This window comes from Scyliorhinus torazame, chromosome 12, assembly GCF_047496885.1.
Source record: "Scyliorhinus torazame isolate Kashiwa2021f chromosome 12, sScyTor2.1, whole genome shotgun sequence".
In the NCBI taxonomy this organism is placed as follows: Eukaryota; Metazoa; Chordata; class Chondrichthyes; order Carcharhiniformes; family Scyliorhinidae; genus Scyliorhinus; species Scyliorhinus torazame.
Window position 1 is genome coordinate 197,508,185 of NC_092718.1, and position 14,668 is coordinate 197,522,852.

The 14,668-nt window shown below is 44.2% G+C and overlaps 1 protein-coding gene across 5 annotated transcripts in view; it reads right to left on the reverse strand.

Annotated features, from left to right (window-relative positions):
- Nucleotides 1–2,925: 2,925 nt before the first annotated feature.
- The window catches only part of ankrd13b (ankyrin repeat domain 13B), a 519,799-nt gene continuing 508,056 nt past the window's right edge, over nucleotides 2,926–14,668 (reverse strand). For 3 of the 5 annotated variants that reach the window (XM_072469638.1, XM_072469636.1, XM_072469637.1), the window contains one exon: nucleotides 2,926–6,649. In XM_072469638.1, the coding sequence (XP_072325739.1) occupies nucleotides 6,454–6,649 (196 nt within the window). In that variant the 3' untranslated portion in view covers nucleotides 2,926–6,453. Of the gene's footprint in view, nucleotides 6,650–8,443; nucleotides 8,484–12,089; nucleotides 12,924–14,668 lie in introns of those variants that run through there. The other 2 variants (XM_072469640.1, XM_072469639.1) reach the window with 2 other exon arrangements.

Here is a 14,668-nt window from a genome sequence, read left to right on the forward strand (position 1 = left end):
CAGTATTGGTTGAGTGACTTTTTCCTTCCTGATGCCATTGTGTGCCTGGCTGTCAGGCGTTTTTTGAGAATGGCCTACAGCAACTTGACAACAGATTTTCTTGCCAATCTAAGGAAAAGGGCCATAGTCCCCCGCATACAGAGGCACGACACATCTCCGAATATTTGGTTGTCAGTGGGGGGGGGGGGGATTCTAGGATTTGACATGAAATGGAGTTGGGACAAAGGGTCATAACCAATATCAAAATATTGTTGGGGATGGAGACATGTGTCTCTCACCCTCTGCCAATGAACGTGCCCATTCCAGGTGGCATTGGCTATGATATGATGAATGGCTGGCGTAAATTTCTATTCCACCACCCTGTATTGAACCCCAGCTTGGACAAACTACCATATTTGGAATTAAGTTCTGTTTGTGCTAGCAGTTAAAAATGTTCTGCAACAATTTCAATAAATTTTCTCTTTAATGTCAAATATTTTTCAACCTGAATGCTAATTTTGAAATAACGTTTTGGAACCTATTGTGTTAATTTTCTGGCATTAATATATTTTAATCAATCACATTCCAGAATACTCAATTCGACTACTACCACTGTTCGATTAAATGAACAGAAGCTTTACTGTTGGTTGGCAAAGCTAAACCCTCAGGGAACAATATTCCAGATACCTACTCCATTTTATTGAATTATATGTTCTAGAGAAAGCTCTATGCTCATAAATAGTATACCAATACATGGTGACTAATGAAAAATATTCTTTCAAATCCAAATGCGTCACAGGCATTAAGTGTTCCATTGATATATTGAGTTCTTGCATGAATTAACATGATTCCTGGGGATTGTTTTATAGCTTCCTCGAGTTATCTGTGTCAGTTAGGTTAGTGTTTGTTGCAGCTTTAAACCCCAAAGGACATAAAGTGTCAAATAATAGACTGCACATAAATCTGACAACCCAAAGCCCATTCATTCTCAAATGGGAGATATAAGTAGAATTTCCTCATTTTCAGAATGAATTCTTGTTGTATTGATTCATACTGAGCGTTCAGTTGACAGTGCCATTACTTAGAGCAAGCTAGTCAATACCCATGTTCTTCTTCCTTAATTTCTTGAAACTTTGCTTATGAAAACATTTGCCGGGTCATGACCATTTTGCAAAATGAAGAAAAAAGTTTCTTAGAAATCTCCCACAAAGTCAATACCCCTTTAAAGTCCTAATTGTACACGTGTAGGGTTGCCTTTGCTCATCTTATGGTTTGGAAAGGTAAAGCAAAGCTGGCTTCACTGAACGGGCAGAGAGGGAAAAGAATTTCTCTGACCATCATGCAAGAGTGAAAATGCATTCTTTTTGAACTAGTTTACAATGTCATCACATGTAGCAACCAGAATAATTCTTTCCACTCCCCACATGATGAAACTACTGATCGCAATTGTATTATTTAACAGTACAAAATGACTCTGCCCACTAAATGTGATGGAGGCAGAAGATTTACATGAACCTAGAGAAGAAGCATGAGCCTACAAATATGGGACCCTCTGAACTCCACTTTCTATAACTCAAAGTAGCCTAAAGCACCTTACTCCCATTCTTAATGTGACACTGTCACACAACTGCATTTGCACTGTAACTGTTTTGGTCCTTGTGCCTCCTCCATTTTGGATAAATCAAATTGTGGTCTTGAGACTCTAATGAAGACCGTCTATCTACATCCATCGTTGTGCAGATATTCATCATGCCACATTATTCACGTTGACATGTTCAATCAGGAAATGACAGTTTTGAGTACATTAACAAGAGTACCTTTGGGATAACATGAAGAAGGTATGAGTTGCAAAGTATTCTTTGGAGCCCTGTGCTGAGGCGTTATCACACAGTTATTGTACTTTACATCCTTTGTGGAATTTTAGTATTTCAACTGTCGATTTATTTCTTCTATTAAGAGACATTGGACTTGAAATTGGACCTAAGAGCAGTAATGACACTAGTGGCCTGCTGGTATTATCCTAGAGAGGCTGGTAGTTCATCTTTTTTTGTACTTTGGCCACCCATTGATTAGCATGGGGTACATCCCAATTCAGACATAATCGAATTTCTAGGCCAGTCTCTCCAAATTCCCAGTAAGTTCAGGTCTTATTTACTCAGCCATGTTACTAGACGTAGAATATGACAACGAAACGGGTGTGAATGCAGACTTTTTAAAAAAATCAAATGTAACCCTTTGAGTACTGATTGTCTATTGCAGCTTTCAGAATTCTTTTTGAGTAAATTATACAGTATCTGCAGAAATTAGTTGATCCTTTTGTAAAGAAGGTGCAGCGCTGTAAGTCACTGTGGGACATCTCTCCAACTGTAGCATTTCCTGAATCAGTGAAAATGCCACATTACCATGGTTCAGCCGTGAAATGGATCCGAAAAGAAGCTGCAAATGAAGATATTCCCTGGAATACCAAAGGGCTTTATAACAGGTGGAAGCACACATCATTCAGATCAGCACAACTCTAAGCCATGTATAACCATATATTAATTAAGATTCAACTTTATTCCACTGTCTTATTTCAAGATGAAATTTAGTGAGTTAAAGTTAGTCTAAGTTTATCGATGAGAAATGAACATCTGGGGTGACTGCATCAATTATGATGCATGCTTCATAACAGAAACCTCTTCAGGAATTTGAGAAGAGCTTTAGTTCCAACTAACCTGTTCCACTCTAATATATCGCTAATCCTGCTTCTCAATTTCACACCGATCTAGAAACATTACTAAAATCTTCTTAAACTGATTTTTTTCAGGGTTTTTCCACAAATGTAAATACCTTCCTTTCTTACCGCTGATAATTAGCATACTTCTCACTCGCATCTCCTGCTGATCATGGCTTTAAAGCTGACAGCTATTATCAGCTGAAACCTGAGAAGAGATGACAGCCTTGAAATCACTTCCATTGAACTTTTATTCCAACTGGATCATTTCTTGCAGGTGTTACAGATGTTGATGGGCAGTACACCTAGTGTCACTGATGAAGGTGTTGACATCCTCACTAATTATGATTCAAACACTGCAACCTGATGACAAGTATTGAAAAGTTTATTATTGGAAGGTGCCAGTCACTCAATGCCACTGTGAACACGCCATTGGTTGATTAAACTCAAATCTTGCAGTTGCTACCATCGTTGATTTAATTGTTCACAGAGGATTTTATCATACATTAATGGATTGAACATTCTCTGTCACCTATGGCAGCCATTGCTAAACAAAAAACACATCCCTCATAAGAACTATTGATAAGACTCCTTATTCTGATGGCTAACATGACACTGCAATAAATGTCCCCTAAAAATAATCGTGCATGAGTGCAATTGACAAAATAAACCATGATAGTTGTAGACCGGGTGGTCACGTAGACACTGGGATGACACGGGTACAAAGAAAGTCAAGTGTATGTAGCATCAAAGTGATCCCCTGGGAGTGGGAAGACAGACAGCATGCAAGAGTTGCTCAGTCCTGTTAATAAACCCTCATTGTTGTTCCTCCTTTGTTGGGGGTTATTGCAGATAGTTATTCTTATATTTTATATGAACCCCTCAATGAAGTGTTCATCCATTGTTCTCTATTAGTTGGTGATGTGTTGCAGGCCTAAATGCTAATATTCAAAGAGACACAGGAATATAGGAGCTGGGGTAGGCAATAGAGCTCCTCAGGCCTGATCCACTATTCATGATTGCCCTGTTAATTCCATATACCCACCTTTGCCCGATATCCCTTGATACCTTTGGCGAAAATAAATCTACCAACCTCAGTTTTAAAATTAACAATCGACCTAACATCAAGTGGCATTTGCAGAAGAGTTCCAAATCTTTAACACCCCATAGTGTGGAGAAGTGTTTTTAACTTTCACGCCTGAAGGTCTAGGTCTGCTGTTTTGACTATAATCCTTAATTCTAGATGCCTCAACCTGCAGAAATAGTTTCTAACAATCTACCCTTTCTATTCTCCTTAATACCTTGACAACGTTAATAAAATAACACCGAACCTTCTAAATTCTAGGGAATACAAAGCTAATTTGTGTAATCTCTCCTCATAATTTAGCCCTTGGAGACCATGGTATCATTCTAAACCTATGCTGTGCTCCCTCGAAGGACTATCTAGCCTTTCTAAGGTGTGCTGAGCATGAACTGTGCAGAGCACTCTAGGTATAGTTTAACCAGGGCTTTATGTGGATGAAGCACGACTTCTACCCTTTGTATTTCATTCTTCTTGTTATAAAGGCCAGCAAGCCATAAGCTTTTTGATTGTTTTCCATACCTGTTCTTGAAATTTTAACAAACTGTGTAACTGGGCCCTCAAGTCTCTTTGAACCTCCACTGTTAATAGCTTTACACCATTTGGAAAATATCATGTACTATCCTTTTTTAGGTTGAAATCTCCATTTGCCCCAGTTTTGTCCATTCAATTAATCTACTATCTCTTTTGTAATTTGATGATGTCATCTACACTGCTTACAATGCAATCTACCTTTGTGTCATCTGCTAAGTAGGATGATTCAAAAAATCTCTAATAGACACAAAGACAAACAAAACTGCTTTTCTGTCCTTCTTTACGTTCAGTTGCTGCGTTTTGTTTCCATAAATTCTTGAATCTGGAGAGCCAACTATCCAACTATCAGCATTGTTATTATCAACCATTGTGATTAGCTAGCAAAACCACACAATGGTTCAGTTATAATGTTCCATTGGCGTTAATAAAATCATCTAGCAGCAATGCCAAGAACCCGCCAACATGGATCTGGCTGAGGCCAAAATATCAGTCAAAGTCAGGTCTGAGTCTCGGTATAGTGTTTTGAGTTGCAAATGAAAATGAAATGAAAACCGCTTATTGTCACAAGTAGGCTTCAAATGAAGTTACTGTGAAAAGCCCCTAGTCGCCACATTCCGGCGCCTGTCCAGGGAGGCTGGTACGGGAATTGAACCGTGCTGCTGGCCTGCCTTGGTCTGCTTTCAAAGCCAGCGATTTAGCCCAGTGTGCTAAACCAGCCCCTATGAAACTGCCACTATGAAATGAACTCGCCACTATGAAAGCTACTGGACACCATTAGCCTCTACGTGCTCCACTTGAGAATGAAGATCAGTGATAGCTGGATTGGATCTGCTGATCAATAGAAACAGTTTACATTTTGGTGTTAATGTAGTTAGTGGCTATTCGTGCAGTACATCAGATGTCAGGGCAGGAATTCACGTTCCAAAGACATGGAAAACCAGCATTAGCAGCAAGGATAGCTGAAAAACTCTAACACCTGTTCAATGTGCGCAATACAATTTGGAAGTTTCAAAATTTAGAATTAAGTCATAGAATTATGGAACATTTAACCTACGTTATTCTGAAAATCGCTATTTGTCGTTTTGAACCTGTTTTATTATGTGGTTCATTTTTATCATCAGTGACTCATGGGTACTAACTTCAACACTGCAGCACAGGTTGAGAAAAATTACCCCTACTGCATGTAACCAATCTAAACAAATCTATTTCTTTCTGGCTTGTCAATGCTGGGAAGCCCAAGCATTTGTTCAGTGAATCAAGGCATGGCTAACATTATGTGATAATAGGCTGGCCATTCCTCTTCAATCTGATGTAAATCTAATCTTTAAAAGTTCCATTGGTCCAGTGGTCTACATAGAACCTTGAACTCGCTGCCTTAGTGTTAATATAAATTCAGGGTTGGTCCAGTTTGTAACCAACAGTTAGATAAAGCTGTTTCCAATCAGGTTTTCTCAGTGTGATGTGTAGTACACAGATCCTACACTATTCTGATAATGAGCACGTACGCCAACCTCAGTAGAGTCCTCCTCTACGGCACCACTGTGGCATTTCCTATCACATCTGCTACGCACCTTGGCAGAAATTGTGCTGTAAAGTTTTGCATGTAGCTGCGGGGAAATTGGATTCAGATTTACTCTTGTTTTATTAGGAACCCTTATTAACTGACAAGTGAGATGGGGGGTGGGGGGGGGGGGGGGGTGGGGGAACTGAAAGTTTTTTGCATGAGCTTAGTTCAATTCTAAGACCTAGCGGTGAAACATATTACGACATTCTAAACCGGGTTCTCTGTAACAACTTAAATTTAAACAGCCAAGTATCTAATTGCCATTTTCCACTGATGGAAAATGTAGCTGTCAATCAATACTGGAAACAAATAGACTCTGGCTATTATTATCCTTGAGCCAAGTGCAAGAATTATGTAAAAGACAGTAGAATAAAGTATGAGCTGTTCAGGCATTTTTCAATAGTGCACGTTCAATGCACAACTGCGTGGCTTTATTCCAGCCTTGTGTTCTTGATTTACTGTTGGCACTCTTTCGCGCTCAATCGTAATGCATGGACTGGTAACCTTACATAATTGGCTTTTACTTTTAATTATATTTGGAGAAAAAAAAATCTGTTGTGAAAGAACAATTGAGTGGCGACATTATTTCTCAGTGAGTGAAAGTTGAATAATGCGTTGCAGTTCTTCCTCCTCCTGCCGTTTACATTTCTCTACGTCCTCTTGCTCCTTTGTAGAGAGCTCCATAGCCAGACGCAGTTGCTCATCATAGTTGGGGTACAGTTGGTTGCTGGGTATGTGCTGGGTGCTGGGCTGACTGAGAATGCTGTGTTGCGGTGTTCTGAAACAATTATTGTTTGCACAGAGTTAGAAGCAAGTGATAAATGGCTGCACGTGAACTCTCTTCTGGATCATCCTGCCTGGGGACAGACCACTCACACTGTTGAGATTATGTTTTGCGGGAAGTTGGCTTTCTATAACTCAGGAAGCACTTGCAACAGAAACGCCCAACACTCGGCTTTATTTGCTCCACTTGCAGCATCAAAGGGCACAATCCTATAGGGGGAGGGGGGTGGGACAGTAACTGGAAACCATTTTGTGATCCTTCTTCAAAGTGACAGAAATAAGACAAAATCCAAAACTGATATTTTAAAGGTGTCTGAAAATTGACTAGTTTGTTGAACTCAAGGAATCTGTCATTTCAAAGTGTTGTAAGCCAACAAACTTTGTGTCCAGGCAAGAGGGGTGGCACGGTGGCACAGTGGTTAGCACTGCTGCCTTACAGCTCCAGTGGCATGGGTTCAGTTCCAGCCTTGGATGACTGTCTGTGTGGAGTTTGCACTTCCTCCCCGTGTCTGCGTGGGTTTCCTCCGGGTGCTCCGGTTCCCTCCCGCAGTCCAAAGATGTGCTGGTTAGGTGGATTGGCCATGATAAATTGCCTTTTAGTGTCCAAAAGGTTAGGTAAGGTTACTGGGTTCCAGGGATAGGGTGGAGGAGTGAGCTTAAGTAGGGTGCTCTTTCCAAGGGCCCGTACAGACTCGATGGGCCAAATAGCCTCTTTCTACACTGTAGGAATTCTATAATTCTATAACATTCACAATAAAGTGCTTATCAATCTATTGTACATCCAGATCTGGTGTAGAAAAAAACGTTGATGATCTTGGATATCGGTCTGTTTATAAGTCGTATTTAACATTCACAAATAATGTGAGGTAACATGGGCAGCAATACCAGGAAAAGGAGAATATTTTGGGATACCTACAGAATATATACTTTGTGAAGCCAGGTATGACAGTGCTGGGAAATGAAAGCTTCTTCCAGTCATCACCAATAACTATACCAAATAGCCCCAGTCTTAAAAGAGTGAGTTGCAAAGCTCAAGGCCCTCTGCAATTCTGTGACAATCTATCATTCTTGAAGTGTTCTGTGGGAAAATCTGGATTGCTTAAATTTTCAAGCAGATCTTTTGTATAAATTGTCCAATAGACAAGTGTATTTGAAATTGCATTGAAACTGCTGAAACTCAATTGATTAGGAGTTTTAACAGTCGGTCATTATGTGAAAATAAACACCAGTGAGCAATCGGAATATTATCAAGTTATGTAATCAAAATTGTAGGTTAAATTAATTTAGCCACGGTCGCTAATTGTATGTTTGTTTCAAAGTACATCCATCGTTGAAGAAACAGTTTGATCAATCACTAAAACCAAAACTCAAGTGCACACAAGATTTGATTATGCCACATTAGCAAGAAAAGCGTGAAGGACCTTAAAGAGGTACTATCAGAGTAGAAATTCAAAGCCTCCACAACCCATCATGACAAAGCAACCAGCGAGCATAGAAAACCAGAACTACAATGCTAAGACAGAGAATGGTACTAATAACACAATTTAGATTTGGCAATATGCTTATTACTGGCCTAAGAGATCCCATTTCCTATTCTTCATTTGCTCTTGGGCTGCCAATGAGTGTCATTGGACCTGTAAAAACCATATTGCCATAGAAAATCGTGACGTTACTGTGTCTGAGCCGAGTTTCAGCACCAGTGGCTCAGAGCAAAAGGAATCACTTCAGAGCTAGAAAAAAGCCCAAGAGACCACTGCCCCCCCGCCCCCCCCCCCATCTCCGTCCTTACCTTTAACCCTTTGAGCACTGAAGGACTTTATTTTTATCTTCTGAAAAACAAACACGTTTACCATCATATGTACAGATATCCTCACAATGATATTGCAAGAATGAGAAATTTGGTAAAAGAAATGTGCCAAAAAGACATTGAAGCAAGGCTACAGCAAGTGTCAAACAAGTCTCTCTTGAAGAGGAGAACAGGAAAAAAATGGAAAGTTCAAAGCTTGTACCATTTTTGGATATCTTGCAGCCCCGGCCCTTAAAATGCTGTAGGAGCTGATGTCTGCGCACATTTCAGAAGTGGAGGCGATTATTGTATAAAAAGCAAATTACTGCGGATGCTGGAATCTGAATCGAAAGAGAAAATGCTGGCAAATCTTAGCAGGTCTGGCAGCATCTGTAGGGAGAGATAAGAGCTAACGTTTTGAGTCCGATGACGCTTTGACAAAGAGTCGTCGGACTCGAAATGTTAGCAGCACGGTAGCACAAGTGGCTTCACAGCGCCAGGGTCCCAAGTTCGATTCCCCGCTGGGTCACTGTCTGTGCGGAGTCTGCACGTTCTCCCCGTGTCTGAGTGGGTTTCCTCCGGGTGCTCCGGTTTCCTCCCACAGTCCAAAGATGTGCTTGTTAGGTGGATTGGCCATGCTAAATTGCCCTTAGTGTCCAAAAAGGTTAGGAGGGGTTATTGGGTTATGGGGATAGGGTGGAAGTGAGGGCTGAAGTGGGTCAGTGCAGACTCGATGGGCTGAATGGCCTCCTTCTGCACTGTATGTTCTATGTTCACCTGCTGAGATTTTCCAGCATTTCCTCTCTGTTATTGTATATATGTTTTATATGCCTTGGAAATCTGATGCCAGGAAAAAAATGATATTACTATGTTCCCGGACATGTGACATTGTTTGACTTCAAGGCCTGTGTTACAATGAGCTTTGATTTATCTTAAGCTACGGCTCAATCCTTTTGTTTGTTGACAAGAGTGTGAAAATCCCCATATTGATCACTTCTTTGGGGGCAAAAAAACCAAGCATACGATGTAACATAAAGGCCAGCAAATCTCTGGCATTATTTTAAATTGAGCAGCTTGTGCACTTTGATTTCAAGAGTTATGATGCAATTTGAACTGCCTAATTCAATCGCTGCCTTGTACCTTACTGTTAGATATCTATTAACTGCTTTATCTGACAGCCTCATCACAGACTGCAATCAATCTGCAGCAGACTGCCCTCCATTTTGGGTCTGTAAAAGGCTGACTGGACACTACCTTACCACACAGACTCACACCAGAATGCACGGGAAGAGGATCACAGGCTCCTGTTACATGTTTGGGCCCAAACCAACTGCAAGGATGAGCAGAAGGACCGTCACTGTAAACGATACCACGCTGCTCGCAATTCATCACTTGGGCCGCACCAGCTAAAGGTCTGCTTGGATTGCAGCTAGAGATTAAAGCACAGCTCACGATCAAAAGTCACTTGAATTAATTATCGAACTGGCATCATGACCAGAAAGCAGCATCAGCATTTACACACCGACAGCAGTCAATTCAATGGTGGACACTGCTCCTACTGTAGGCATGCTCTGGCTAAGAACAAAGAACAAAGAAAAGTACAGCACAGGAACAGGCCCTTCGGCCCTCCAAGCCCGTGCCGACCATGCTGCCCGATTGAACTACAATCTTCTACACTTCCTGGGTCCGTATCCCTCTATTCCCATCCTATTCATGTATTTGTCAATATGCCCCTTAAATGTCACGATCGTCCCTGCTTCCACCACCTCCTCCGGCAGCGAGTTCCAGGCACCCACTACCCTCTGTGTAGAAAACTTGCCTCGCACATCCACTCTAAACCTTGCCCCTCGCACCTTAAACCTATCCCCCCTAGTAATTGACCCCTCTACCCTGGGGAAAAGCCTCTGACTATCCACTCTGTCTATGCCCCTCATAATTTTGTAGACCTCTATCAGGTCACCCCTCAACCTCCGTCGTTCCAGTGAGGACAAACCGAGTTTATTCATAGCTAATGCCCTCCATACCAGGCAACATCCTGGTAAATCTCTTCTGCACCCTCTCTAAAGCCTCCACATCCTTCTGATAGTGTGGCGACCAGAATTGAACACTATACTCCAAGTGTGGCCTAACTAAGGTTCTATACAGCTGCAACATGACTTGCCAATTCTTATACTCAATGCCCCGGCCAATGAAGGCAAGCATGCCGTATGCCTTCTTGACTACCTTCTCCACCTGTGTTGCCCCATTCAGTGACCTGTGGACCTGTACACCTAGATCTCTCTGACTTTCAATACTCTCGAGAGTTCTACCATTCACTGTATATTCCCTACCTGCATTAGACCTTCCAAAATGCATTACCTCACATTTGTCCAGATTAAACTCCATCTGCCATCTGCCAAGATGAAATGCTGCACTGACTTAAATAGCACGAGGAGACAAGGCCACTGAGTAGTTTTGTTTTCTGGCTCCGAATCATTGAAGAAGTGATGTGATAAATGAGCATTGTGTACTATTGCATAACCTAGATCTGGGCGCAAACAACAGCTTTAAAATTTGTAGCCTTCCTGTTTTGACATTCAATCCAATACTCCACACACACACCACACACACACTTCAATTTTAGCTGCCTTACCTTGTGGGCTTTTGAGCTGTATAATCAGATTTAAGACTTTATCACATATAAATTTCATTTATATTTATCCCTCTGAGAAATTACACTCTTTCATCTAACTCCTTGTGTGAGAATCCATATTTTCTCATGAATGATTGAAAAGATAATGCGCTGATTTTATGTTAAGAGGGCTGACAAGAAGGTTTAAACAGGCTTCCAAGAGATGGATACTTGGGACAAACATCATGGACTCTGCATCTCAGGCCAACTTGAATAAGACAGCATAGATCTTTTAACATGGCATCAGGCTGTTTGGAGAGGAAAAGAATGGAAAAGTATACAGTGTGCCACTTTACAAGCAGGTGGACAATATATGCTCCTTTGCAGAGAATTGCATAGCCAGGCACCTCGCTCACTCGCTACAGCCCTTAGAATATGTCCCACTAAATCGCGCCCGATACCACCTCCCATCAGTCCCCCAGCCCTCGACGAAGACCCCCCCCCCCCCCCCCCCCCCCCACCCACCAGCGGCACGGCTCCCCACCAACTGTGGCGGGGTCGGGGTCGGTGGAGAAAATAGCATAAGTGTTCCGCGCTATCTGAAACTCGGCCCATCAGGGGCGGAGCATCAGGGAGGGACTTCCGATGATGAGCCAACGCCTTTCCAACGGCATGCAGTGTGCAACGCGGTGACGCTATTCCGGAGGGGGCGGAGACTCAAAAAACCAGCGCCGTCCCCGATTTGGGCGTTGGAAGGGATTCTCCTCCCTGTCGCCGATCGCGATATCGGCATTGGGCAACGGAGAATCCTGCCCAAAATCTTTCCAAATATCTGAAATGTTAATTTTGCTTTATTTTTCCTTTCCCCACAAGTGCTGCCTTGACCTGCTGAGTCATTCCTGAATTATCTGCTTCTGTAAATCTGTTTGACGGAGAGATTTTGCCTGACTTTAATGGTACATTCATTCACACTAAAGGTTTGAACACTGATGCACGATTAATGACCACTAAAGCGAGGTTGTAGTCCAACTGAAGGCTTTAATAAGCTAGATGTTTCCCCCAGCAGCTCAGGTACAGAATTAAGGCTGCTGGGGCGGCTCGGGCTCTTATACCCTGCCTAGCAGGGCGGAGCTACCATACAGCTTGACCAATAGGAAGCATACAATTTCTACCAATGGTGTTCCAGCATTACCAGGTACCGTAATACCTCTACTACCACATTCACCCCCTGTTAAAAAAAGAGTCCGGCGGGGGTGGTGGCCTGATACTACAAACATGGTAGAATTAGTTATGGAGGTACCGTAATACCTCCGTACAGCGTTTTGTAACTATTTACAATTCTAGTAACTATCTACAATTCATGATTTAAATTTATAATTTAAAATGAAGCAATCAGTCGATCGGGGGCCCTGGTCATCCTCTGTGATCGTCGGAGCTTCGGTGGTGACTCCGGTGGAGGCTCGGGCGTCTGTGACTCCGGGAGCATGGCCTCGATCTCTGTGGCAGCTTCGACACCCCTAGATGGCGCTGGTGGGGAAAACGGTTGCCTGGGAAGGGAGCGTCTGCGGGGTGTGTTGGTGGTGGGGGGCCTAGATGGGGCCGGCGGAAGGACCGATCCTCCTGTAAGGTGCCCTGGTGGAGGGTAGGACGGGACTGGTGGCTGGGGTGTGCATGGGGCTCTGACAGGCGCGAGGTCTCGTAGAGAGACCGTATCTTGTTGGCCGTCGGGGTACGCCATGTAGGCGTACTGGGGATTAGCGTGGAGAAGATGGACCCTCTCGACCAACGGGTCAGACTTGTGCGCCCGCACGTGTTTTCCTGGGAGAGGGTGCTGCCAGCCAGGTCGGGAGCGAGGTCCCAGCGGAGGATTTCCTGGGGAAGACAAGGAGACGTTCGTGAGGTGTCTGGTTGGTTGTGGTACAAAGCAGTGACCGTTCCGTTCTCCCTCTCTACCTGTCCGTTATCCTGGGGGTTGTAACTGGTCGTCCCGCTCGAGGCGATGCCCTTGCTGACCAGGAATTGACGCAGTTCATCACTCATAAAGGAGGACTCCCTATCACTATGTATGTAGGCGTGGAACCCGAACAGTGCAAAGATGCTATAGAGGGCCTTGATGACGGTGATTGCGGTCATGTCGGGGCAGGAGATGACGAATGGGAACCAGGAGTACTCGTCAATCACGTTCAGGAAGTACGTGTTGCGGTTGGTGGAGGGGAGGGGGCCTTTGAAGTCCATGCTGAGGCGTTCAAAGGGACGGAAAGCCTTTATCAGGTGCGCTTTCCCTGGCTGGAGAAATGCGGTTTGCACTCCATGCAGATTTGGCAGTCCCTGGTGGCTGTCCTGACCTCCTCGATGGAGTAGGGCAGGTTGCGGGTCTTGATAAAGTGGAAAAAGCGAGTGACCCCCGGGTGGCAGAGGTCCTAGTGGAGGGCTCGGAGGCGGTCCACTTGTGCGGTGGCACATGTGCCACGGGACAGGGGGTCAGGAGGCTCGTTTAGCTTCCCGGGACGATACAAGATCTCGTAGTTGTAGGTGGAGAGTTCGATCCTCCACCGCAAGACCTTGTCGTTTTTTATCTTGCCCCGCTGTGCATTATCGAACATGAAAGCAACCGACCGTTGGTCAGTGAGGAGAGTGAATCTCCTGCCGGCCAGGTAATGCCTCCAATGTCGCACAGCTTCTACTATGGCCTGGGCCTCCTTTTCGACTGAGAAGTGGCGGATTTCGGAAGAATGGAGGGTACAAGAGAAGAAATGAAATGAAATGAAAATTGCTTATTGTCACAAGTAGGCTTCAATGAAGTTACTGTGAAAAGCCCCTAGTCGCCACATTCCGGCGCCTGTTCGGGAAGGCTGGTACGAGAATTGAACCGTGCTGCTGGCCTGCCTTGGTCTGCTTTCAAAGCCAGCGATTTAGCCCTGTGCTAAACAGCAAAGGCCACGGGTCTGCCCGCTTGGTTGAGGGTGGCCGCCAGAGCTACGTCAGACACGTCGCTCTCGACCTGGAAGGGGAGGGACTCGTTGATGGCGTGCATCGTGGCCTTTGCAATGTCCGTTTTGATGAGGCTGAAGGCCTTGCGGGCCTCTATCGCCAGGGGAAAAGCTGTGGATTGGATCAGGGGACAGGCCTTGTCCGCATAGTTGGGAACCCACTGGGCATAGTAACTGAAAAACCCGAGGCAGCGCTTCAGGGCCTTGGAGCAGTGAGGGTGGGGGAACTCCATGGGGCGCATGTGTTCCGGGTCGGGGCCTATAACTCCATTTCGCACTACGTAGCCGAGGATGGCTAGGCGGTCGGTGCTAAACACGCATTTATCCTTGTTGTATGCAAGGTTAAGGATCTTTGCGGTCTGGAGGAATTTTCGGAGGTTGGTGTCGTGGTCCTGCTGGTCGTGGCCGCAGATGGTGACATTATCGAGATACGGGAATGTTGCCCATAAACCGTACCGGTCAACCATTCGGTCCATCTCGCGCTGGAAGACCGAGACCCCGTTGATGACACCGAAGGGAACCCTTAAGAAGTGATAGAGCCGCCCATCTGCCTCAAAGGCAGTGTATTTGCGGTCACTAGTGCGGATGGGGAGCTGGTGGCAGGCGGACTTGAGATCCACCGTGGAG